This window comes from Artemia sp. Qi Xiang Cuo, chromosome 7, assembly GCF_049724085.1.
Source record: "Artemia sp. Qi Xiang Cuo chromosome 7, ASM4972408v1, whole genome shotgun sequence".
In the NCBI taxonomy this organism is placed as follows: Eukaryota; Metazoa; Arthropoda; class Branchiopoda; order Anostraca; family Artemiidae; genus Artemia; species Artemia sp. Qi Xiang Cuo.
In genome coordinates, this window is record NC_142800.1 from 28,389,313 (window position 1) to 28,414,768 (window position 25,456).

Below are 25,456 nucleotides of genomic sequence, written 5' to 3' on the forward strand. Positions count from 1 at the left end.
ATTTTCTCCAGTTGCCTCTTTTGCCAACTTTTACTTCTTTTCAGCTTCGTATTCTGAATTTAGAATCTCTTGCCATGATTTTTCTATAATTTTCTACATGCAGATCATATTGTAAAGATATCTCAGTAGAAGTTTTCATGTAGGGCCTCCAGCTAGATTTTCGGTGAAAAAAAAGGGAACTTTTTGGTGCAAAAATATAGACCTTTTATGGATCAATTACGAACCTAAATCACGACTGGTGTGCCTCAGAAAGTGCCATTGATAGAAACATTATGGAAGTTGAGTTTTTATCATTGGTGCATGTATTCGAAATTTACTTAATGTATTTGATACTTTTCAAGAAAGGCATTCTTCATAGTGTCATTACATACTACTTTTTTAAATTGTAGACATCTTTCCTTCAATGGAAGATTTCAGAAAGTCTGCTTTCCTTTTGAATATCACCCAAGGCATTCAGCAAGACAAATCGGCAAAAGATCCCATCATTATTGGCCAACACATTCTGTCATGCATAACATGCACAAGCCTCACTGAGCTGACTGTCTAGTCAGCTGAGTTTAGTCAGCTCATGAGACCAAAAAACACTCCCATTATTATTAGCCAACACATTTTGTCATGAATAACGTGCACAGTAAAAATGATGTTGACAAAGATTCGGCAAATGCTGAATGGAGGCTGAGCCTAAGTTATGATCCGATCTTAACAAAGATCCATCACGCTTGGATCTAGCTCTGTTCAACCTATAGATCACTTCATCTATCTAGGTCTGCCCATTGCTTCTTCTATCCGACTCACCCGAAAACTTCTTTTTGAACAAATCAGACGTAGAATCTCAGCAGCTTACGCTTCCATTGTATCTTGTGAACTTCGATTCAACCGACATCTTCTAGCAAGTCTATATAATACTGTTGCCCTTCCCCATATCCTCTACACCGCACCCTTCTGGAAAGTCCTAACTAAAAATGACAAGAGTGAAGTCTGATCTGTTTTTTTTTGTTTTGCCAAGTATCTGCTTCATCTGCCTCCGTGGTATAGAAATTCCTCGCTATTACGAAATTCAAGGTCACTGACCCAGAGGTTGCCGTCGCCATAGGATAGCGAAAGAACATAAAAATTGATGGGAGTTTAAATGATTGGTCCCATATTCTTAAGCAGTAATAATTGTGACGTTGTGTCACAATTATTTTTAACAATATTCAATAATTTTTTATATTAACAATAATTTAATTCTTGTAAGATTGTTTAACGTTATTGTTCTGCAGCATATATAGTATGTTGTGCCGTTTTGAACAATTTTTCTGTACATATATTAATGTAAATTGGATGGTGCTATTATCGTTTCTCAAATTTATCTCCTTCGGCTCCCACCTTGGACCCGAAATACGTGTGTGCTTATTAGTATCCGGGTTGCAGCGGTAGCTAGCAACCTAGTAAGAGACGATCACGTCCAATGTTAAGAAATATAAAAACCCATAACCCCTAAAAAAAGAGTCAGATAAAAACAAAAAGTACCCAATTAGAACCGCCTTGTCCGAAAACCCTATAAAGGAAACTTACCGCCCTTTGGCTTGAATAACAAAGAAAATATATTGGCTTGAAAATCAAGAAAATTGACTTTAACCACCTTATTCTCCACAAACGGGATATTTTTTTTCTTTCTTCTTCTTCTCCTCTTCCACAGATAGCTTGGCACTGGAACATCGTAGAGAGCTGTTCAATGGCTTATTTTAAAGGAAATTAATTGGGTTAAAAACATTTTGTAACTAAAACAAATTATTTTTAAAACAGGATAAATTTTTCCACTAAGAACTGTATTTTTGATGTCTTTTCGTACTGCTGTCTTTTCAAAGATATTTGATTTTTGAAGCAATCAAACAGTTCGTGGTAAAGTTGTATTTAAACTTTATATTCCACAGATAGCTTGGCACTGGAACATTGTAGAGAGTTGTTCAATGGCTCATTTTAAAGGAAATCTCTAGATCTAGTGCTATTTGTACTTAATTTTTTTTTTAAATTAATTATTTTTTACAGTAAGGACCGAAGTCTATCTCATAGTAAGTGATGCCTATAGTATAACTGGTTCATGTGTATTTGCTTGTCTTGCATTTTGCAAAGTGTTTAATTGTTGTGTTTATTGTTTTATTTTTTATTTTACTGCTCCATCTTCTTGCTTTTGTAGACGGTTTTCAAATAAATATATAAATAAAGCCCCAACATCAGCAAGATGTTTATAGCAGGTCTTCACCTAGTGACGGTTTTGGCCTCTCTGGCATCCAGGGCAAGATCTTGATTAGCCCCCCCCCCCCACCTGCCTCATAAAAATTTTCAGGCCAAACTTTTAACAAAATTTTCATTTATTAACAAAACTTTTCCGTTTATTTAGATATAACTTTTCATACTTTAGCCTCTGCAAAATTATTAGTTATCGCTGGAAAAAATGAATATGGAATTAATTATATAAGAAAAATGAAAATTTTGGATTCAATTTGCTTATACTTATTGCACACTGTGCCTTCTACTTTAATAAAATTTCAAAAGTTAAAAAATAATTATAAGCGCGAGTTTTATTTTTAGATTAATTCTTAAATGATTATAAGGAGAAGAAGACAGTTAGATTATTTTTTTTTGAAATTTTACGCCCCCAAAATTTCTGCACCCGGGGAAAGTGCCCCGGGTGCGGAACGCGTCTATCAACACATCATCCTGCTGGTGCAACCTAAGTGCAGTTCGAGGGAATTTTGAAAATAGTCAACTCCTAAGGTTCTGCTTAGAAGTTCAGTAACGGAAAGAATAAATTACAGATTCCCAGCTACTTCACATACCCTATATTTAGAAAAATTACTAGAAGACTGTAACAGTAACAATAACCCAAGCGAGAAAACTGAGTCCCAAAATATAGTACGGAAAAAAGTGAAAGGCAGGTTATTACAATAAGATAATATACAGACCAAGTTTGACAAGTTTTGACAATGCATGACAAGTTTTGAAACAATATAAATATATATATATATATATATATATATATATATATATATATATATATATATATATATATATATATATATATATATATATATATATATATATATATATATATATATATATATATATATATATATACTATCTTTATATGCGAGCAATAATTATATATGTATGTCAAAAACCGCCCCGTATTTTTGCGGGAAAATTAGTATCTTGAGATTTTCTCGCATAAAAAAACGATCTAGATAGGTCAAAAGTCTGAGAAAAATCGTTAAGAGTCTTAATTTTGGTTTTTGCAAATGACGTCTTTTACTATGTTAGTACATCATATAAGCATTTCTTATGACACCCTATATGGCATCATATAAGTATTTTGTTATAAGATGTCATGCATAGCATATATAAGATTGTCGAATTTCCAACGCAACAGTTATTAATATATTATTATGTCTGTTGGAAGGCCCAAAAAACGAAAAACTGCAGTTGCATACGGACAGCTAAAGCAAATGCCATTTCTAAATTGTCTGAAGTAATCAAAATCCAAAAACGTATCAAAAATGACAGTAAAGAGCAAAGACGCGGGCGGTTCGAAGATATGCGAAAACAACAATTAGAGTGTGTTAAAAATGAAAGTGAAGAGCAGCAACTCAATGAAAATCAACCTGGACAGCAAGAATCAGAACGTGTCAAAATTGAAAATGATAGCGATGATGATTGGGTTTGGGATTTTGACATGAGTAAGGTCATCAATGCCTACCGTACCTTTGTTAAAAAAACAAAGGTTCGGCGATATGTATTTGATAATGACGCAAGATAAGCCGAGGTGTAATGAAGAAAACAAATTGAAAATGATAGCGATGATGATTGGATTTTGGATTTTGACATCGATAAGGTCATCAATATCCACCATATCATTGAAAATCAAAAATATGGACTGGATAAATCGTTGGAAGAAAAAGAAGTTTTTATCCCACAACCTGAACAATCATAGGCAGCGCAACAGCACTGCCTAAATAAAGAACGATGTTGGCATAATATATTATTTATTTGTTTCTTTCTTTGTCTTAGACCAGGGCACTTCGTATCGAAGGAAGTGTCGTAGAAACTTCGAAAAGGGCTCATTCGATTGCAAATTCGAAGGGCTTGTGACCTTTTTAACAGCCGAAAGTGATTGGTAGGCAACTAACAACCCATCCACGACCGCCATTTCCCCAAACACATCCAAAAAAAATTTTGAGATAGCCATTTTGATCACCGTAGTTGAAAGATCTGGAAAATATGTCTTTGAGGAGGACACTTCCCCCACAGCCCTCAGAGCAAGGGTTGTAAGCCATGCCCTGGGGGCAAATAAGGTTTTTTATAGAAAACATTGTCATGGAAACTTCGAAAGTGGCCCATCCTATTGGAAGTTCAAACGGCTAGTGCTCTTTTTAATAGTCGAAAGTGATTGGAGGGTAACTAACCCTTCCACACACCTACCATTTCCCCAAACACATCCAATCAAAATTTTGAAAAAGCCATTTTGTTCAACGTATTTAAAAGTTCTTGAAGTTAGGTCTTTGAGGATGAAACCTCCCCAGCCCTCAGGACAACGGTTGTAAGTTATTCCCTGGGGGGCATATAAGGTTTTTCTTATAGAAAGCGTTGTCGTAGAAACTTTAAAAAGGGCTCATTCGATTGGGAATTGAAAGGGCTAGTGCCCTTTTAAACAGTTGAAAGTGATTGGAGGGCAACTAACCCCCCTTTCACGCCCACCATTTCCCCAAACACATCCAATCAAAATTTTTAGATAGTCATCTTGTTCAACGTAGTTAAAAATTCTAGAAATTAGGTCTTTGAGAGTGATAAACCCCCACACCCCTCAGGGCGAGGGATGTAAGTTATGCCCTGGGGGCATATTAGGTTTTTTATAGAAAGGGTTGTCATAGAAACTCCAAAAAGGACTTATTCGGTTGAAAATTGAAAGGACTAGTGCCCTTTTTAACAGTAGAAAGTAATTTGAGGGCAAAAATCAGCCCTCTTAAAACCACCATTTCCCCAAACACATCCAATCAGAATTTGGAGATAGCCATTTTTTTCAACGTAGTTGAGAGTTCTGGAAATTATGTCTTTGAGGATGAACCCCCCCCCCCACAGCCCTTAGGTCAAAGGTTGTAAGGTTTGCCACGAGGGCCTATAAGGCTTATATAGAAAGCGTTGTGGTAGAAACTTCAAAAAGGGCTCATTCGATTGGAAATTGAAAGGGATATTGCCCTGTTTAATAGTCAAAAGTGATTGGAGGGTAACTAACCCCTTTCTCGCGCCCACAACTTCCCCAAATACATCCAATCAAAATTTTGAGATAGCCATTTTGTTCAACGTAGTTTAAAGTTTATGAAATTAGATCTTTGAGGATGACAACCCCCCCCCCCCACAACCCCGGGGCAAGGGTTGTAAGTTATGCCCTGGGGGCATATAAGGTTTTTTTTTTTATAGAAATTGTCGTCGTAGAAACTTCAAAAAGGGCTCATTCCATTGGAAATTAAAAGGGCTTGTGCCATTTTAATAGTCGAAGGTGATTGGAGGGCAACTAACCCCTCTCTCATGCCCACCATTTCCACAAACACATCCAATCAAAATTTTGAGATAACCATTTTATTCAACGTAGTTGAAAGTTCAGGATATTATGTCTTTGAGGTTGACCAATCCTCCACACCTCTCAGGCCAAGGTTTGTAAATTATGCCCTGGGGGCATATAAGGTTTTTATAGAAAGGGTAATCACAGAAACTTCAAAAAGGTTCATTCGATTGGAAATTGAAATGGCTAGTGCTCTTTTTAATAGTAGAAAGTAATTAGAGGGCAGCTAACCCCCCTCTCACACCCACCATTTCCCCAAACACATCGAATCGAAAATTTTGAGAGTCATTTTTTCAACGTATTTGAAAGTTCTGGCATATAAGGTTTTTATTGAATAAGTTGTCGTAGAAACTTCAAAAGGGCTCATTCGATTGGGAATTGAAAGGGCTAGTGCTTTTTTTATATTTGAAAAGGATTTGAGAGCAACTAACGCACCTCTAACGTCAACCGTTTCGCCAAACACATCCAATCAAAATATTTAGATAATGATTTTGTTCAACGTAGTTGAAAGTTCTGTAAATTAGGTCTTTGAGGATGACAATCCCCCACAGCCCTCAGGGTAAAGGTTGTAAGTTTTGCCCTGGGGGCTTATAAGGTTTTTACAGAAAGGGTTGTTGTAGAAACTTCAAAGAGGGCTTATTCGATTGGAAATTGAAGGGGTTAGTGCCCTTTTTAATACATTCAATCAAAATCTTGAGATAACCATTTTGTTCAACGTAGATTAAACGTCTGGAAATTAGGTCTTTGAGGATGACAACCCCCCACAACCCTTAGGGCAAGGAAACTTCAAAAAGGGCTAATTCAGTTGGAAATTGAAAGGGCTAGTGCCCTTTTTAATAGTCAAAAGTGATTAGAGGGCAACTAACCCCCTCTCACACCCACCATTTCCCCAAACACATTCAATCAAAATTTTGAAAATTTTGTCAAAAGCGATCGAAGGACGAATTCCCGCTCCCCCACGCCCATCATTTCCCCAAACACTTCCAACCATGATTTTCATATAGCTATTATATTTAACATATGTAAAGGGTTTGGAAATTATGTCTTTCAGTATGACAAACCTCCACAGACCTCAGGGCTAAGGTTGTGAGTTATGCCCTGGGGGCATATAAGGGTTTTATTGAAAGCGTTGTCGTAAAAACTTCAGAAAGGGCTCATTCGATTGGCAATTGACAGGGCTATTGCCTTTTTTAATAGTCGAAAGTAATCGGAGGAAGACTCCCCCCACACCCATCATTTCCCCAAACATTTATGATCAACATTTTGATATGACCATTTTGTCCAATGTAGTTGAAAGGTCTGGAAATTATGTATTTGAGGATAACAGCCCTCCCCCATGAACCTCAGGACAAGGATCGTAAGTTATGTCCTTGAGGCATATAAGGATCTTATAGAAATTTGTGTCGTAAAAGCTTCAAAAAGGGATCCTTCGCATAGAAATTGAGAGGGTTAGTGCCTTTTTTGTTAGTCGAAAGGGATCAGAGGGCAAATGCCCCCCCCACGCCCATCATTTCCCCAAACACTTCCAATCAAAATTTTGAGATATCCATTTTGTTCGACGTATTTGAAAGGCCTGAAAATTATATCTTTGAGGATAACATATCACCCCAGCCCTCAGGGTAAGGGTTGTAGGTTATGCCCTGGGGACATATAAGGTTTTTAAGCAATGTATGGTCATATAAACTTCGGAGGGGGCTTATTAGATTGGTAATCAGACGCTCTAGAGCTCTTTTGAGTCGAAGTGATCGGAGGGCATTTATCCCCCCCCCTCCACACACACACGTCGCATTGTCCCAAAATGCATCTAATAGAAATTTTGAGATAGCCGTTCTATTCAAAAATAGCCTAAATATCATATAACAAGGCTTTTGGAGTTGAAACAAACCCCAGTGATTTGAGGCAAGGGTTGTAAGTTCTGCACAGGGGGTATTTAAGGTTTTTATGGAAGGGATGGTTGTTTAACCTTAGAAGAGGCTCAGTCTTTTTCCCTGAAAAATATTATGTCAATATAAAACGAACAGAAATTATATATATATATATATATATATATATATATATATATATATATATATATATATATATATATATATATATATATATATATATATATATATATATATATATATATATATATATATATATATATATATATATATATATATATATATATATATATATATATATATATGTGTGTGTGTGTGTGTGTGTATATATATATATATATATATATATATATATATATATATATATATATATATATACAAGATAACAGTTGCATGTACTTTTTAGTTCCTGACAAGCAGCATATGAACTTCATATACCTTTTTTCTGAATCATGTACCGTTTATGAGGCTATACAAAAATGCGAACTTTTCTAATAATTATGAACACAGGATGATGTCTGTCCTGTATATTTATCCCTAACCGACTATTAAGATATGTTGTATACTTGACAACAAGCGTCTGCGATTAAAAAAAGAAAAAAGGTACTTACAAAAGTTGGCTTCTCCTTCCCCGTCTATTACTACCCACCGGCGTACCAAAATGCTCTGGATGGGTTAGGGGCAGTTGATCTAAAGTTTCACTCTCGGCAAAATGTCGCCCAGATTTTAAGCACAGAGCAGTTCTTCGTAAAGTAGTGATGTCTCCATCATCAAAAACAACTGTATACTGTGAACAATCTTGAATTTTACTTATAATAGCTTCAAGAAACTGATTTTTCTCGGGATGCTTCGCTTCAACCTTGAAAATAGTTAGCTAGAGAACAAAGAGACAAAAACAACTCTTCCTGGCAGCGTTGCCAGATGTCTGGTATAAGAAAGCGCAGTAATAAAATAAAAAAGCCAAGGCCACAATTTTTCGAGTGGAAAATATTGCAAAGATGCAATTTATCAAGAACAATAAAAAGGACAGAAAAAAGGCTCTGATCAGAAGAAGTTCATGCGCAATCACCTAAAACAATGACAAAATAGAAAAAGTGTGTGTGCAACACTGTTCCAGATATTGCTCGAGACTAATTAGATTTGAAACTTGAGTCAGTCAATGAAAGAAAATTATTACCGAAGAAATACAAACACTTTAACGAAGAAATACAAGATGGAACATTGCAGGACAATAGCACAGATAACAAGATTGCCATAGAACCAGAAGCTACATCGGAACCAACCCAGCTTTAAAAAAAGGGAATAGTTAAAAACAAAACCTATTAGTGCAACCAGGGCTATGGAGTCGGAGTCAGAGCCGTGGAGTCCGGAATTTTAGTAGATTTTAATTTTTGCTGAATTGAGTCGGAGTCCGAGTAACACTATTAATGCAATCTAGCAATTCTCAGTTTTGATTGTTATACCACCTTTTAAGCCATTAAGCGTTGAGTAATTTTACGTACTTTCTCTGATGAAACTAAACACGGCATTGCTGCACTTCTTTTTCAAAGAAATTCTAGATCAAGTGAACTTGCTTGTGCCAAACTGCATAAAGCCATTTTTAATAATGAATTTAGACATTAACTGATTGTGGACAATAAACAAAATATGCATTACGTTTATTAAAATACACAATTTTGATACAAAATATGCATTACGTTTATTAAAATACACAATTTTGATACAAAATACACTATTACACAAACAATTTTGAAAGTTGACGAGTAAAGCAGATTCACCATTTGAAAAAATGAATCTCTAAGAGGTATAAGTAAGGCATTTACCATGGTTGGAACCACCTGGAACTCCTTGTGATCTTTTGGACCCCCTTGCTGATTAAAACTCTTGACCTTATTTGCCACCGACTTACTTAAGCCAACACAAGCTTATAAAGGAGCCCAATCTAACAAAGCCAAATAAGCAGCTATTTTTTATTTCAAATTCCATGGCTTCATGTGGAAAGCTAAAATTTCAAGCTCAGTGAATTGATTAGTGATACACAATCTTAAAATGTTTAACTTGCGTTTTAATTTATATTTCAAAACTCTTTAGCCTTCTCAAGCTTGATGAAAGGTTCTGTGGTGGTGCCCAAATACAAACTTCCCTGGTATTTCTTGAGACTATATAAACATCAAAGCCCCCCCCTCCGTCCCTCTCTAAGTGATATTCTAGTTTCAGTTTAGCATAGCATTGCCATTGAAGGAACCGATAATCATGGTTGCAGCAATAGCTACAATCGAGTAAAGAACAAACCACAGACCATAACAACCGAAAACTATAAAACACGGTATCCAAATGAATTTGAAAATTTAAAATAATCGCAATCGTACATTGATTAGGGAATTGTAATTATTATCCATATTAAACTTAAAACTAAAAGTAGCGGGAAAAAAACGAATTTATAGGAATTTCAAAAAAAGAATTTCAAAACCATTAAAACGATGGCGTATCGACATGAAAAGTATGCCGCTGAAAACCCCATGTCTGAAAAACCTCGAATTGGAAGATTACAGCCCCCAGTCCTCAATGAAAACACGAGAAATCATATTTTAGTCCTTTATCACTGGCGTTTTCTTTTCTCCTGGTGCCAGCAGTGCCCTGGAACATCATAAAGAGTGGTTTAAGGGTTCATTTTAAAGATAACGCTCACATATACGTGCTTTTTATCAATTAATTTTCACAGCACTAATATCAAATCCAATTTTGGAAAATCTGCGTTTTTGCCACGAATTCCCCTATAACTCTAAACAACGGACGCGGAATGAAATAAAGTACACCACGGTACCGTTAATCTTGTCGAGTATGGAAGCACTTCCAGTTTTTGTGTTAGACACTGTGCATTCATCTCATACAAGTTTACATGCCCTGATAACTTTTTTTTCAGAATTTTCGGTGATGTTGTATGTTGATGTCTTACTTTTTGTTTATGAGGGGACTCAAACATGAGAAAATGGGACTTGAAAACGTGAGTAAACCCTTCAAAATGCATAACAATTAGACCCCGGATCCACGCCAATGATGGAAAACCTGCGGTGGCGGGGCTAAAAACAGCAGCGGCGGCGCGCCACCGGTGCGATCGATGTTGACCGCAAACATTAATGTTTTCATCAGTCTTTCTCAAATCACAGCTTAAATTTACAAATTTACTTTCTCTACTCATTGACAGTACACTTTCATAGGATACTCCAACTCCACCTAGTAGCTACTAGTAGCAACCAAATATTTTGATAGACCCTGGGTCTATCAAAATATATGGGAATTTGAAATCATTTTCTTCCGCCTCCACTTTAAATGAAAAAAATAATTATCTTTTTGGCACCCCTGCTTTCAATTAAAAAAAATGAGGTATTAACGAACTGTAAGTAAGGAGCGACCCGGCTCAATAGTAACAGAAACTCTAAAAAAACGGGAGTTTTGATACCAATAGATACATCAAAAGAATCAGATGTTTATGCTGATTTCAAATTTATCAGTTTCATCAATTTTACCCATCAAAAGTTACGCGCCTGAGAAAATTTGGTTTATTTTTGGAAAAAGGGGAAAACAACCCCTAAAAGTCATAGAACTAATTGAAATTTTGTATTTTTTGCCAGAAGAAAGATCACGGATGCTTGTTTATTTTTTGTTTTTTTTTGTTGTTGTTTTTTTTTTCCAGGGATAATCGTATCGATCCAGTAGTCCTAGAATATCGTGAGAGAGCTCATTCGAACGGAAATTAAAAGTTCTAGTTCCCTTTTTATGTGGCCAACAAAAACTGAAGGGCAACTTGGCCCCTCCCACACTCATTTTTCTCCCGAAGTCACCCAATCATAATTTTGAGATAGCCATTTTGTTCAGCATAGTCGAAAATCTAATAAATCTGTCTTTGAGGATAACTTAATTCCCCATAGTTCCCGGAGGAAGGGCTGCAAGTTATGAACTTTGCCCATTGTTTACATATAGTATTGGTTAATGGGAAGTATACAGACGAATTTAGGAGAGATTTTTTCCACGTGGGGGGTTCTGAGGAGGGGATAACGGGGGAGGATCTTTCCATGGAGGATGTTTCCTTGTGCGAAGGGACATTTCTATGAAGGGGGCGCTGGATTTCCCACTATTAGTTAAAAAACGATCAGAAATTAAATAAAAAAAACAAGTTTTTTCAACTGAAAGTGAGGAGCAACATTAACTTAGCAACATTAACTTAAAACGAATAGAATTATTACGTATATGAGGGAGTTTGCCCCTTAGTCAATACCTCACTCCTTACGCTAAAGTATTTTTAGTACTTTCTAAAGAGCTATCTATTCTAATTAACCAGCCTTAGTGATTCAGGATTTTTTGATTCGAACACAATTCGAACTTTAGCGTAAAGAGTGAGGTATTGACTAGGGGGGTGAACTCCCAAATATACGTAATAAAAACATACGAATATAGAAGTTCGTTACGTAAGTTAATTCGTAAGTTACGTCAGAAAAAAAGAATTCGAAAAAGCCATTTAGCCAAAGAAAAGTAAAATTAATATGCAAATTTCGTTTTAATTATTCATGAACGATGAGCCAAAATCAAAGCTGCATTAATTAAAAAACGTTCTGAAATTAAATGAAAAAAACAAGTTTTTTTTAACTGAAAGTAAGGAGCGACATTAAAACTTAAAACGAACAGAAATTATTCCGTATATGAAAGGGGGTGTCCCCTTTTTTTTTAAAAAAACTTATTTTTTTATTTAATCAATTACAAAATCCAACTGAAGCTGTATAGTAGTGAATGCGTTCTATTCGACTAAAAAATGTAATTCTTGACTAGAAATGATGTAAGAAATAGCAATTGGGAAACTGCATTCGAAATGATTTAATCTCATTTCATAAAGACGATACTTTTTTTGTCAACATATGAAGAACTGTGTATGTTGCAATTGCATTTGTCTGGTTTTTATGCAAAGTAACAAAAGAGACGAAAATTAACGAACAAGAGAGTAGTGAAGAATTATGGTATGCAAAGTAATATTTGGCAGAGAAAGTCACTGGTGATAAATCGCTAGGGGTAGCACCGTGATTGGGTGATTTTCGGCGATTTGGGGAACCAATTTTTTTTCGGGTGACGCATAGATTTTCGGGGAAATACCCAAAAATTCGGGGATAGTGCAAGCCCTGCTTGATTTCTAATCAGGAAATTCGAAATACTTAACCACGCGAGAAAGAAAAGCTCCGACTTTGCGGTTGACGCAATAAAGAATTGCCGCAAAATTAATTCAAAGTCAGCCGAACGCCGCCGCCTCTGCCGGCGGCATAGTGACACTTCGGCGGCGGTCAACCGGGCCTCTCGTTGGCACCGTTCGGTCGATCCGCCGGCGGGTTTAATAACAATGCAATGTTAATTTTAAAATGTTTAAAATTTAAAAAAAAAGTTTTTTTTGTAACTGAAAGTAAGGAGCGACATTAAAACTTAAAACGAACAGAAATTATTCCATATATGAAAGGGGCTGTCGCCTCCTCAACGCCCCGCTCTTTACGTTAAAGTTTGACTCTTTCTCACAACTCTATTTTTTGAAACAATAAAAAACTTCCCGAAGGGGAAGCCACCCCCTTCCTATTCTTTAAGGATTTATACTTCCTTTGTCCCCCCTCATCCCCAATATACTTGTTCAATATTTATAAACCGGGCATTTCCGGGGTAGAGTCAGATAAAATTTAATCTACCCAAAAAGAAAGCCCTGCAAATAATTTTCAAAGAAGGTAAAGTTCTTTACTCTCTTCTTCTAAAGAAAGCTAGATCAGAAACACTTGAATGCAGTAGAGGTATGTTGTGCCTCCGTTTTAAAAAAATGCAACGATTAACCCTCGCATGGAAAGCTTTTTCTTAAAACACATTCTCCATCTAGATCCCTCTCACCTCGGGCTGTTTTCAGTCTGTTCTTACCTTGTCCCTCGTTCGCTGTTGTACCTCCAGATTAGTGGTCGGCACCGTTTCTGTTTTTGGCCAAAACAGAAACGGTAAAAAACGGCAATGAAAAAACGGAACAGAAACGCAAACGGTGAAAAAAAAACGGAAAGCCTTTTCTTTTTTTCCGTTTTTTTTACCGAAAACAAGACCCGACCTGTTTTTAATTAAAAACGGCCGTTTTAACAGATATTTCTGTTTTTTTTCAGTTTCTTTAGATTTACGAGAGTAAAGTGAATATTTATTAATATAGATTAATAAAAAAGACCAAATATACAAAAAGACAAAATATATGAAAAGACTACATAAATTAAAATTTATCATTTAAAAACATTCGGAGTTCAAGGGACTTGGCAGTCATTCGTGAGGACTGCTTTCGCGTAAAGTACCCAGCAATACTAAATGCACTCTCACTGGGAACTGAAGTTGCAGGGACTGATAGATGCATACATGCAATTTCACTTAACTCCGGGTAAGTGTAAAAGTAATCAGACCAAAATTCTAGTGGATAATTATTTTGGCCTGATCTTCGTCTGTCGCTCAAAAACACAGGAACTCTCTCCTCATATGCCCTGTTAATATTTGCTGCCACGCGGTCAATGCTCATACTCTTGGCATTTTGCCTCGTAGAGTTCATCCGTAACCCAGTCGTGTCGAGAAACTTAGAAAACAAGCTGTCTTCTTGATCAAGAGTCTCTGGTGACCCTTTTCGGTTAGTCCCTGCCTTAGTAGGAGCGACGTCAATAGGGAAAGATGTGGAGTTCAATTGGATTGGATAGAGTTCTTCTGTGCTTCTCTGCTCGGAGATGAATTGCTGGAGAAGCGAGGAGATGGACTGACGAGCTGACTCTCTGTCTACATGTGTCATTTTTTCATAAATTGCAGGATCCAAAAAGCCAGCTCTTGTGAAGAGCATCATATCAAACTTAGGACTGACTGAAAAATATCTCCTGAGCTGAACAACTAGAAGTTTCTTCAGCCCATTGATTGACTCAGCCACAATACTAGTATCTGGAGTCTGACAAAACAACAGTAATCCCTTGATGATCAGCATGACTTCGCTTGCCGAAACATAATTGTATCCACTAGCTGTCACTGTTGTCTGTTTGAACGGGCGAAGAACCTCAATGACAGCTTCCATGATGGACCACTCATTGCTGTGAAGTTCGAGCTCTCTAATCTTAGCGTCACGTAGGTTTTGGTTGAAGAAGTCGCGCATTGGCTCTTTTCGGGCACAATACATTTCTATCATGGTAAGTGTGCTGTTCCATCGAACATTCATGTCTTTTGTGATGGATGGACTAAGATCATATGTCTTGCAGATAGCTTCAAAAAGATCGTGGGATTTGGATGATACTTTCAGGATTCTAACCAGCTTTCGTATTTTTACCAGTGCTGGTCCCAGCGTCAACACTTCACTAGAGACACCTCTTTGTCTAGGTATTGAGCTCTCACTATCGCTGTCAAGGTCTGAATCATTTAATTCTGAGCTACTATCATCATCATTACTGCAGTCGGTATACTCAGTTTCTTCAATGTCATCATATCCTACAATCAGGTCAGGAAAGTCATCTTATTCAGCAGTATCAACGTTGTCATCAGATTCTGAACTAGATCCTAAATCATTCAAGTGGGGAACACTCATTAAATCTACCTGGTTTCTGCATTCCCACAGCTTAAGGGTATTAGTCACCACATTATACAGGTTGTGTGCAAAGCATGAGCTTCGCATAATGTCACCGTCTCTGAGAGCCTTTACTATATTAGCTCCTGAATCAGTAATTATAAAGTAGACCTTCCGTAGAATTCTGAACTTCTGGAGGCTACTACGGATTGCACGAAGAATGTTGGCGCTAGTGTGAGCAACTTTGAGTCTCTTAAACTCAAGGATTCTATGCACCAAAGTGAGCTTGCCATCAGTGCTTTTCATCACATAATGAGCTGTAGTACCTAGAAAGCCAGACCCCGTTCTTGAAGACCAGCAGTCTAGGGTCAAATTCACTTTCCGGACATTCTGGAGTTCAGCTTTGAGCTGCTTGACCTTCCTTTTCTTTGCTGTAACTAGATGTCATGTTTGCTGCAACAGCTTCTTACTTACTGTATTTTATTCAGTCAATTGGGCTGTAAATTTGCACAGATAGGGTTCAGTAGAAGCTGGACGTAAACAAATCACTTCTTAGTGTATATCCTGGTTCTATTTGCAGGGCCTCTGCACCCTACGCTACTGGGGTAGCTAATCTGCACCTTTACCCAACCAGGTAACCATCTACTAACCAAGACTAACCAAAGGTGTAAATCCAAGTAGTCTGCTTTAGATTAATTTTTACTATGGCGAATGTTTTCTTCAATAGCAAATCTTTTCCTCGGAAGACGTAAATACAGCGCTTTTCGATAGATGGCAAGTATCGCTTATCCAATAAAAGTCGCTAGACTGCGCTTTGGTGATATTAATAATCAAAACACAGAAAATGAATAAAAACGGTTTTAAAAAAACAGAAACGGAAAAAACGGCCAGAAAAAAAACGAAACAGAAACGGTAACGGTACTAAAAAAACGGCTACCTTTTTCTGTTTTTTCCGTTTTCCCAAAAAAGAACAGAACAGAAAACAGTAGAAAAAAAACAGAAACAGAAACAGACACGGCGCCGACCCCTACTCCAGATATGAAAAAAAAAATTATCTCCTACATCAGAGAAAAAATCAACAAAACACCTCGCTAGTTTCTCTCTTTTTGTTGCCCATGTTCTGTTATGTTCACTTGCTTTCCATCTTTTCTATTTTTTTAAAGTCCCTTTTATATATATATATATATATATATATATATATATATATATATATATATATATATATATATATATATATATATATATATATATATATATATATATATATATATATATATATATATATATATATATATATATATATATATATATATATATATATTCTGAGTAACAGATTTAATGTAAGACCCTTTGGAATTGGAGTTACGGAAACATATAAAGGCTGGAGTCAAGCCAAATACTCCTAAATACTACTAAAGTTTTCACCGTAGTACTTCAGTACTACTACAGAAACAATCGGAGTTGGAGCCGAAGTCGAAGCAAATATTTGCAAGGTTTTAGGAGTCGAAGTCAGAGTTGGGGTCGGTATATCGAAAATGTCTGGAGTCGGAGTTGCTCGTCGGTGGTAAAGTGGACCAACTTCAAAGCCCTGGGTGCACCAGAAGTAAAAATTGGAAATTCCAGCCAAACTCTTGCACAAAAATCTTCCTTCAATGTCTGAGTCAAATTGCCTCAACAAACAAAGCCCGTAAAAGCACCCATAGATTAAAAAGAATCTGTAGGAAGCTATGATTCTGATATTACTAGCAATCAGCCCATGTTGACATGGAAAACAATTATTTGATGAGAAGAAACTGGGGAAGCCAGACGTCCATAAGCCCTTTGACGACCAAAATTTATTGTTGAATGCAGCAGCTATAGCAGCTATCCCTTCAAGCAAGGAAAGCAGTGTTTGCAAGATGTCTGACAGCATTCCGTCATCAAAATATAAAGCAGAACCAATTAAACTCGACAATAAGCGTTTTTTTTTCTATTCACTTTTTTCGGTGAGTATTGTTTTAATCTTTTTGAAACCCACAAAGTTGATATTAAAAGGATATGTATTCAATTCAATGAATACGAGTAATAGATTAGAGAGGAAACTAAAGTTAGTCTCTCGGAAAAAAAAAACAAACAACATCATCTAACATAATCCACCAAAATCAACCAGGTTTACAAAAAACTAAATAAAAATCTAAGGGTTTTTTTTTTTTTTTTTTTTTTTTTACTTTGCATTGGGCTGAAGATAAAAAAAACACTCTTACTAAAAGAGCCCAATGGTATGGTGTATATTTGCATACATTTTTCTTGCAAGCAAACGTTTTGAATACTTACATAGTCCTAACTTTTTCATGATCAACAAAATTCAGTGTAAAAGAAAAAAAATAGCTTTAAAGAATTTAAGGTTTGATCCAAATAAGCTTAAACTTTGATTAAATCCGAATTTGCGGCGGGGGAGGGTTGCCCACTTCAATCAAATTTTTCACTTGCATTTGACTTTTTTTGCCTATATTTGAGTCGGCAGGAGGGCACTGTAATTAATTTTTCCTGGGCACCACCAACTCTAGGAAGAGCTCTGGTTCTATGATCCATTTCTTTGCAGTTTGATTAGACTGGACCCCCCCCCCCTACCTGAAGTAAACTTCTTACCTGAGCGCCAGTCCTTAAAGATCCTTTAATGCATTCATCAGAAACAACAGCACTTCCTAGTCCAAACTTAAACTGAACCCGACATTTTATTGACTTGACAACTTTGTGTACTTTAGCTTCACAAAAGGCTCCTTTGTACTTTGCACTGACTTCTGTTCCAACATTTAAAAATGGTGGGTCTTCATTCTAAAAAAAAATTACCTAAAATTAATTCATTTATACATTCTAAAAAAAATTAACAATAAATGATTACATTTCAAACTCTTTGAATGAAAACTTATCTTTAGTATTCTTTAATTAAGAACATTTACTTGTCTCAATTTTTTGTGCCTTATCCAATTTCATAAGAAGTTCAAATTCTTTAATATCCACTAAAAAAATCAAAAAAAATCACAATACTACCTAAATAAAGACTCAAACTGATGTGAACTTGTGTGTGGGTAATGGTAGCCGGCGTTTACCCCCCCCCCCCCCCCCGTAAAAAAAAGGCTTTCCAAATTTGATAATTTTATTTTGAGTTTTTTTCCGTAGGGGGAAGGAGTTTTGGTACTTGTGTATTATATGCCACTCACTCAAGTTTACGCTGTGTAAAACTCGAGAACAAACTGGTTTCTTCGTTAGTTTCTTTCAGGTTGGGACGAGACATGACAAAGACAAGTGATATAATAGATGAGGAATATATAATTTGGGCTATATATTTGCACATCAGGGGGGGGGGGTAAATTATTTGAACAGTTTGAAGTCAGAAAACAATTCTACTTCATAATATGCAGAATTATTGTACCTACTTGTGCCTACCCCCCTAATGTGCAAATTCATAGCCCAAATTCGTTTCTAAAGTATCGAAGAATCCAGTTTGTTCTCGAGTTTTACACATCGTAATCTTGAGTGAGTGGTGTTTAACACACAAGTATCGGAATTTTCCATAGAGAGAAAGCTGGATTTCCCGGTATTGTTTAAAAACGATCAGAAATTAAATTTAAAAAAAAAGTTTTTTCAACTGAAAGCAAGGAGCAACACCAAAACTTAAAACGGACAGAAATTATAACGTATATGAAAGGAGTTGCCCCTTCCACAAGACCACAAGTTTTGATTTTTTGTCCAAATTCTTTAAGAACGATTCCTGAAACACAATGGCCGTTTAATTAGAACAATACGCTTTGTTTTAAAATTCTATAGGCAAGTCCTTTCATATACATAATGATTTCTGTTCGTTTTAAGCTTTGATGTTGCTCCTTACTTTCAGTTGAAAAAACTTTTTTTTTATTTAATTTCTGATCTTTTTTAAATAATAACGGGAAATCCGGCTCTCTCTCTCTCTCTATAAAAAATACCGGTACTTGTGTATTGTACGCCACTCACTTAAGTTTACGATGTGTAATAATCGAGAACAAACCGGTTTCTTCGTTACTTTAGAAACTAGTTTGGACTATATATTTGTACATTAGGGGGGGGGGGGGTAAAGTATAGCTGCTCTGCATGCAAAATGTGTTGGTTACAATTATTCTGTATATTATTGAGTAAGGATTGTTTTCTGACTTCAAACTGTCCAAAAACTCCCTCTCCCCCTATTGTGCAAATATATAGCCCACATTTATATATTTAATTATATATTTCCCATCTATTCTGTCACTTATCTTTGTCTTGTCTCGCGCTAAGCTGAAAGAAACTAACGAAGAAACCGGTTTTCTCTCGAGTTTTATACATCGCAAACTAGAGTGAGTGGCTTATAATACATAAGTACCAAAACAACTTTTTCCTATGGAAAATAAAAAAACTAAACTCCAATAAAATTCTAAAATTTGGAAAGCCTTATTTTCCACGGGGGGTATTTTCCTGGGGAGGGGGGGGGGGGTCAGGGGAGGTATTTTCCAGGGGGTGGGGGGTATTTTCAGAGGGTAACCGCTGGGGGGGAACGCCTAGAACCGTGGGTAATACACTCAAAAATAAAATTAAATATCAAAGTCTCCAAACACCAGAGTAAAAATACGGTCCTTCAACTCTCCACATGGTATCAAAAACAAAACACACAAAAGAATTGTGAAAAAAGCAGTTTAGGCCTTACTTCTCCAAGGAGGGGGGGGGGGGTCCTGAAAACCATTGTTGGTTAGAAGGGATTCCCCATATCTGAATCTTGCCCTTTGTGTAAATATGTATACATAGGAGGGGAGCTTTGGGCTCTCACTATCCACCCTCAAAAAGATTTATCATAATATTGCAGTTTATACCAAAGTTTTCAAATAATTTGCCTTTTTTGTCTTTCTTTTTTGAAGGATCTTGCCCTACTAATTTTTTTTCCTTTTATCTTCAGTTATCTGAAATCCACCAGTCAAACAGGACACTTAGTAGATCTAAGAATTTACTACTACTACTACTATAACTCACTGCAGCACCAAGGCGCCTGAGGCCAACACATCTGTGCACGCTTTTCCTTCACCCCAGTCTATTCAAAGCTTCCTTCTTCATACCCTTCCAAGAACTCCCAATTCCTTTTCATCCTTTCTTATAATAACTTCCCGCTCCATTCAGGGACGACCTGGCCCTAGATGGTTGGCCAAAAGACATCATCTTTGGCAACCTGCCATCCCTCACCTGCAGAATGTGTCCTAACTACCTTAACCTTTCCCTCAATAGTTCTAGAAAGTGGGATAGAAGCACGTTTTTAGTACAAATAACTGCTTAAAATATAGTTAGTCAGACAAGTACTCAAAAGAATCCATAGACAATTCCTCTGGAAAACATGTAACGCATCCTCCTCTGTCTTTTGAAGCACCCACGTTTCATACCAATACTTGACCACTGTCATCACTGTAGCTTCAAACAGTTTAATCTTGGTTTGCTGACTCATCTTCCCATTCTTCGAAACTTTTTTCAATTGTGAAAAAAAAAAAGCCTGAGTCTTGGCTATTCTACTTTTAACATCTTCACTGCTTCCACCATCTTTACTAATCATACTATCCAGGTAAATGAAGCAATCCACTTAATCGGTAGTCTCGTTACCCAAAATCACCTCTTCACCTTTATTTATTCCCAGTCTAAGTGTTGTAGTCTTCGTAACACGAATTTTCATGCGTATCCTTGCTCTTTGAACTCTCAAAAAAATCAAAAAATTACTGATTTTGTTAACATTTTCATCTAGGACACTCAAATCCTTAGCATAATCTAAGTCTAGGAGAGTTTTACTTTCCCATTTGATTCCATTCTCTCCCAAAGCCTACTTCACATCTGCTACTTCACAAACTATTTTCCTAAAATTATTCCATCCATCTTCTACACTGGCAAATTTTAGACTTTCTCAGCTTAATATTCAACTGTTCCTGGAAAGTTTCTCAAATTTTCATCCCAGAGTCTACCAACGTCATAGCTTCCAGGAAGGTAGTTACCCTTCCTAAGCATCAGCTTTAGATGAACCCTAGACCATACTAGACAGTAATCAGCACCAATCACAGCACTAACATATACCCTAGTATCTTGCATTGATCCAGCCAGTCTTTGACTTACAATAAAATAATTCATAAGATTGGCTGTGTTTCCATCATGTGAGCCCTGTGTTAATTTATTGGCCATTCTATTACCAAATACTGTATTGGTTATCATTGGAGTGTTATACCAATAAAATTTCAGCAGTCTAAAACCATTGCTATTTTCCTTTCCTACACCAAATTTACCTAGGCTAGGATACTGTCTTTCCCTATTTCTACCAGCCTGGGCATTCAAATCCCCTAATAATAAATACTTTATTTCTGTCTGGAATAGTGTATATTTGTTTCTGTAGCTGAGAGTAAAATTCCTCTGAGTCACTATTATCTCAATCAGTCAGTTCTACAGGGGCATATTCTACTATGACTGATACTTTGCACTTTTAATTGTAAAATAAGCAACTAGCATTCTATTTACTAACACATTTCCAACCTAAGCATTCCCCATCCTTCCTGTCTGAGTAAATAAACTCTATTTCACCTAAATTAATGTTTCCTACCCCTGGAATATGAGTTTCTAAAACTTCTAACAACCCCAGTTCAATAGTCTGAATTTCTCAGTCAAAACATCAATATGGTACAATACTTTTTTTTAACATTTTAACAAGCCAAAGTGCAATTTTTATAATAATTAAATTTTTATGGCCTTAGGAAAAACAATGGATGCCAGCCCAACAAGCAAAAAGTGGGGTAGCAAAGTAGCAATGGTAAATTGGAAGTTTTCAAATTTGTTGGTAGATTTTGTCTGAAAATACCATTTATGTATATATAAAAATAATTTTTGCTCAAAGAAAAGGTGTCAAAATAATTTTTGCTCAAAGAAAAGGTGTCAAAACACATTGTCCTCTGCTATGCAAACAGTGGGGTAGCATAATAGCAATGCTACTTGGCAGTTTTCATTGCCTAGTAAAATTTGATGGCAGATTTTGTCTGAAAATACCAGTGCTCCCACTATCCCAAAATTTTTTGGGATTTCCCCAAATTCTGTCTTCTTGGAAAAAATTTGGTTCCCCAAAAATCCCCTTTCGTTCAGGGTTGCCAACCCCCTAATGATTTATCACTAGTAACTATCACTTTCACTTAACTTGACATAATTTTTTCACTACTTTCCAAAGTTCTTATCTTAATTATTTACTACAAATCAAAAACCAGACAGAGATCACTGAATTAATAACCTTTCTTCCAGTGCTAATAAAAGCATAATGTTTATAGGACTATACCATTTCATCAAAGATTCTCTTGTGACTCGTCGTAAAGAATTTCATTTGTACACGTTTATGTTCAGTGTAATTCTGAGCATCAATGCAAAGAGGGTTATTTTAGACAGTTGGACCAAGAGTTTCAATCTTGTTTTCTTTTGCTATGCTGTTTAATTTTTAAAGGTCTGAAAATATAAGAGAGATAGTTGAAAACTATTCCTAAAATGAAAAAGGGAAAGTATGGTACCTATGCAAAGAGGGGGGAGGGGACTTTATGATAAATTTGGATATATTTTCATTGTCAAGCTATAAATTAGATGGACATAGCACTCGTGACCTTTTTTTATGCTCTTTCTAAATATAAATGTCATTTTACTCAGAAATTAAATGGACCCTTTAAGATGATACCTTTTTCTCTTATTTTCTGCAATTTAGTTTGAGTCTTATTTTCTTTTACACTAGGTTTTGGGCATAATATATTAATTTTAAATACATAATAATTAAATGCAAGATAGATTGAAGGGTATTTATGTATTATACTGCCAACACTCAAGTTAATGATGTGTAAAATATGAGAACAAACCAGGTTTATCTTTCTGTATGCAGAAACAATTACCTTATGCTCAGTGGAAAACAAGTGGTGGGTGACAGAATACATTAGAATTATATAATTTGGGCTATATTTGCACATTAATTAGGGGGGCTGGGGGTTGGGTTAGTTTAGGTAATCGCCCCCCCCCCCTAATGTGCAAATACATAGCCTGATTTTTTTTCTAAAGTATTATATTTTGATCATGTTTTGGTATTTTTCATTAGGATTAACCTAACTTCACATCTTGAGTGTTGGCGGTATAATACATAAGTACCAATTAAAGGAGTTGATCTTTAAGCAAGGAATCTTCACAATTTAAAATTTTGTAGAATTTTGCTTCATTTGGTATGTAAAAATCAAGTACTTTTCTTTTTTCCTTGATAATTTTACTTCGCATAAAATCTTTAATCTTAATATGTATTCCCTTCCTCCTCCTCCCCTCACCATTGCTATTCCGGTATCCTTCTCCCTGCAATATGTTTGGCGGGCGTCCATGCTTGATTGAGTGGTTCAACTGCAGTCTATGATCTTTTTATGGTCTAGGAAAGTTGTTAAATAGTGAATGAAATTTTATAGAATAGATATTTTGCTCAAACTAGGACATTGAAAATTTTTTTGAATACCTACGCCTACCTTCACAACTTCTAATGCTTGAGCAATTATTAATCTTGTATGAAGGCTAATCCTGAGATAAAAACAATAGAATTAGAAAAAAATGTGGTAGAATTGGATTTGCCATTCAAAATTCTTCCTAAATATAACCTTCTTACCCTAAAAATTGCAGCCCCTCCCCTCTGCCCCTCTTAATGAGACAAAATTAAGCTATAAATTATATTCAAATCTAGGGAATAGTCGATTAAAATGGAAGCTACCCCAAAACATGATTCATAAAAAACTGTATATTATAGCCAAAAGTAAAAATTCCATTATTATTTCCAGATTGCTTTCTTGTAAAGTTTTATAATATTCTCAGACTTATTTTTGTACAAACAGTTGGTCTTTATTTCTTACTCTGCTATCTGATATCTGTGTTTGAAGATGGATCAAACAGTTTGTGGTTATGAACTGTAAGTAACTCGACCCAACAGGAACCAAATATCAATAGCATTGGATAATCTCAATCGCAATAATCGCAATAATATCAATAGCATTGGAGTGTACAACTCCATTCATATAAAAAAAGCAGTAAGCTATATACAGTATACTTCAGACTTTGATTACTATACTCCACTAGCAGTATTACAGTAAATATGATACAGTAATTTTGATAAGATGGTACATATAAAATTATGGAGTATATTTATGGCTAATATATGGCTTGTCACTGAATTACATTACATTATTAAATGTGATTCAGAATACTATTGATATTTCTGCTGATATTAACTGCAAGCTATACTAAATTATATTTGTTACTTTTCTGCAAATTTTACATATAAAAATACTTTTTGCTCAAAGCAAAGCTACAAAAACACAAGTTGTGCTGCTAAAGTGTTGACAGCTTTTGGAATTCTGCTACTGGCAGCTTTGGAACTTTTTTCACACCTGGTGCCAACCAGTGCAGGACAGGGACTAATATATCTCTCAAGTCTACACAATGGGATTAAGCCAGTTTAGAACCAGACAGCAAGAAGTACCTGGGATCTCCAGTTGAATGGAGGTTTTGTTCAATCCTGGGCTCTTCTTGGCTGCAACATGATTTTCAAAATTTGATGATACTCTTCTACTAATAGAAGTTAAAATCCTACAGAAGCAACCTCAAGCCTATTACTTCCAGCCCATTGCATATTTGCCTACAAACATAATACTACAATGGGAGGGTGAGATTCAATAATAGATGACTAGCTACAAAAAGGCTTTTCAGCCCCCCCCCCCAAAAAAAAAAACGCCCAAAAAAAAGAAGAAATTTCAATTAAGCAGAATTCAGTGTAATGCTGTGTTGTTTACTAGGCTATAACTTCCTTGAAGGGTGCTGCTCCTCAAGGAAGCTCCCAATTGCAATTGGGGTAAGTCAGGAGGTTGTTGAGTGGGTAATGGCATTCCTGAAAGATAGAAGGCAGAGAGTAAAGGTGCATGGAGAAAATGGTCAGGCATTTTACTCAGATAGTATTGAAGTTGAAAGTGTAGTCCCATGGGAAAGATCCTTGGTCCAACATTATTTAACATATATATCAACAATGCCCCACAGTCTGTCAAAAATAAAATGAGCCTTATGTCAATGATTCGAAAATCATCAGCCCTGCAAAAACAGCCAAAGAGCAAGCCTTATTGCAATCTGACCTAGACAAGCTCTCAGATTGGGCAAAACTGGAGGTTAGAATTAAACATTAAGAAACGCAGGACAATTCATTTTGGTCAAAAGAATGTGAGGGGTCAGTAACACGTGTGTGGAATAGATGGTGTTGGGCAGATGATTAATTCCTCTCACACTGAAAGAGACCTGGGGATACTTGTGGTGAAGAATTGAAGTTTGACCAACATGCTCAGTCATTTG

The 25,456-nt window shown here is 36.1% G+C and overlaps 1 protein-coding gene across 1 annotated transcript in view; it reads right to left on the minus strand.

Annotated features, from left to right (window-relative positions):
• Window positions 1–25,456, minus strand: part of LOC148950132 (uncharacterized) — an 81,404-nt gene that overhangs the window by 43,736 nt on the left and 12,212 nt on the right. Inside the window, exons 2-3 of the mRNA XM_089092161.1 lie at window positions 17,693–17,878; window positions 8,094–8,341 (exon numbers count right to left, since the gene is read on the minus strand). Coding sequence (XP_088948287.1) covers window positions 8,094–8,341; window positions 17,693–17,878 — 434 coding nt within the window. The remainder of the gene's footprint in view (window positions 1–8,093; window positions 8,342–17,692; window positions 17,879–25,456) is intronic.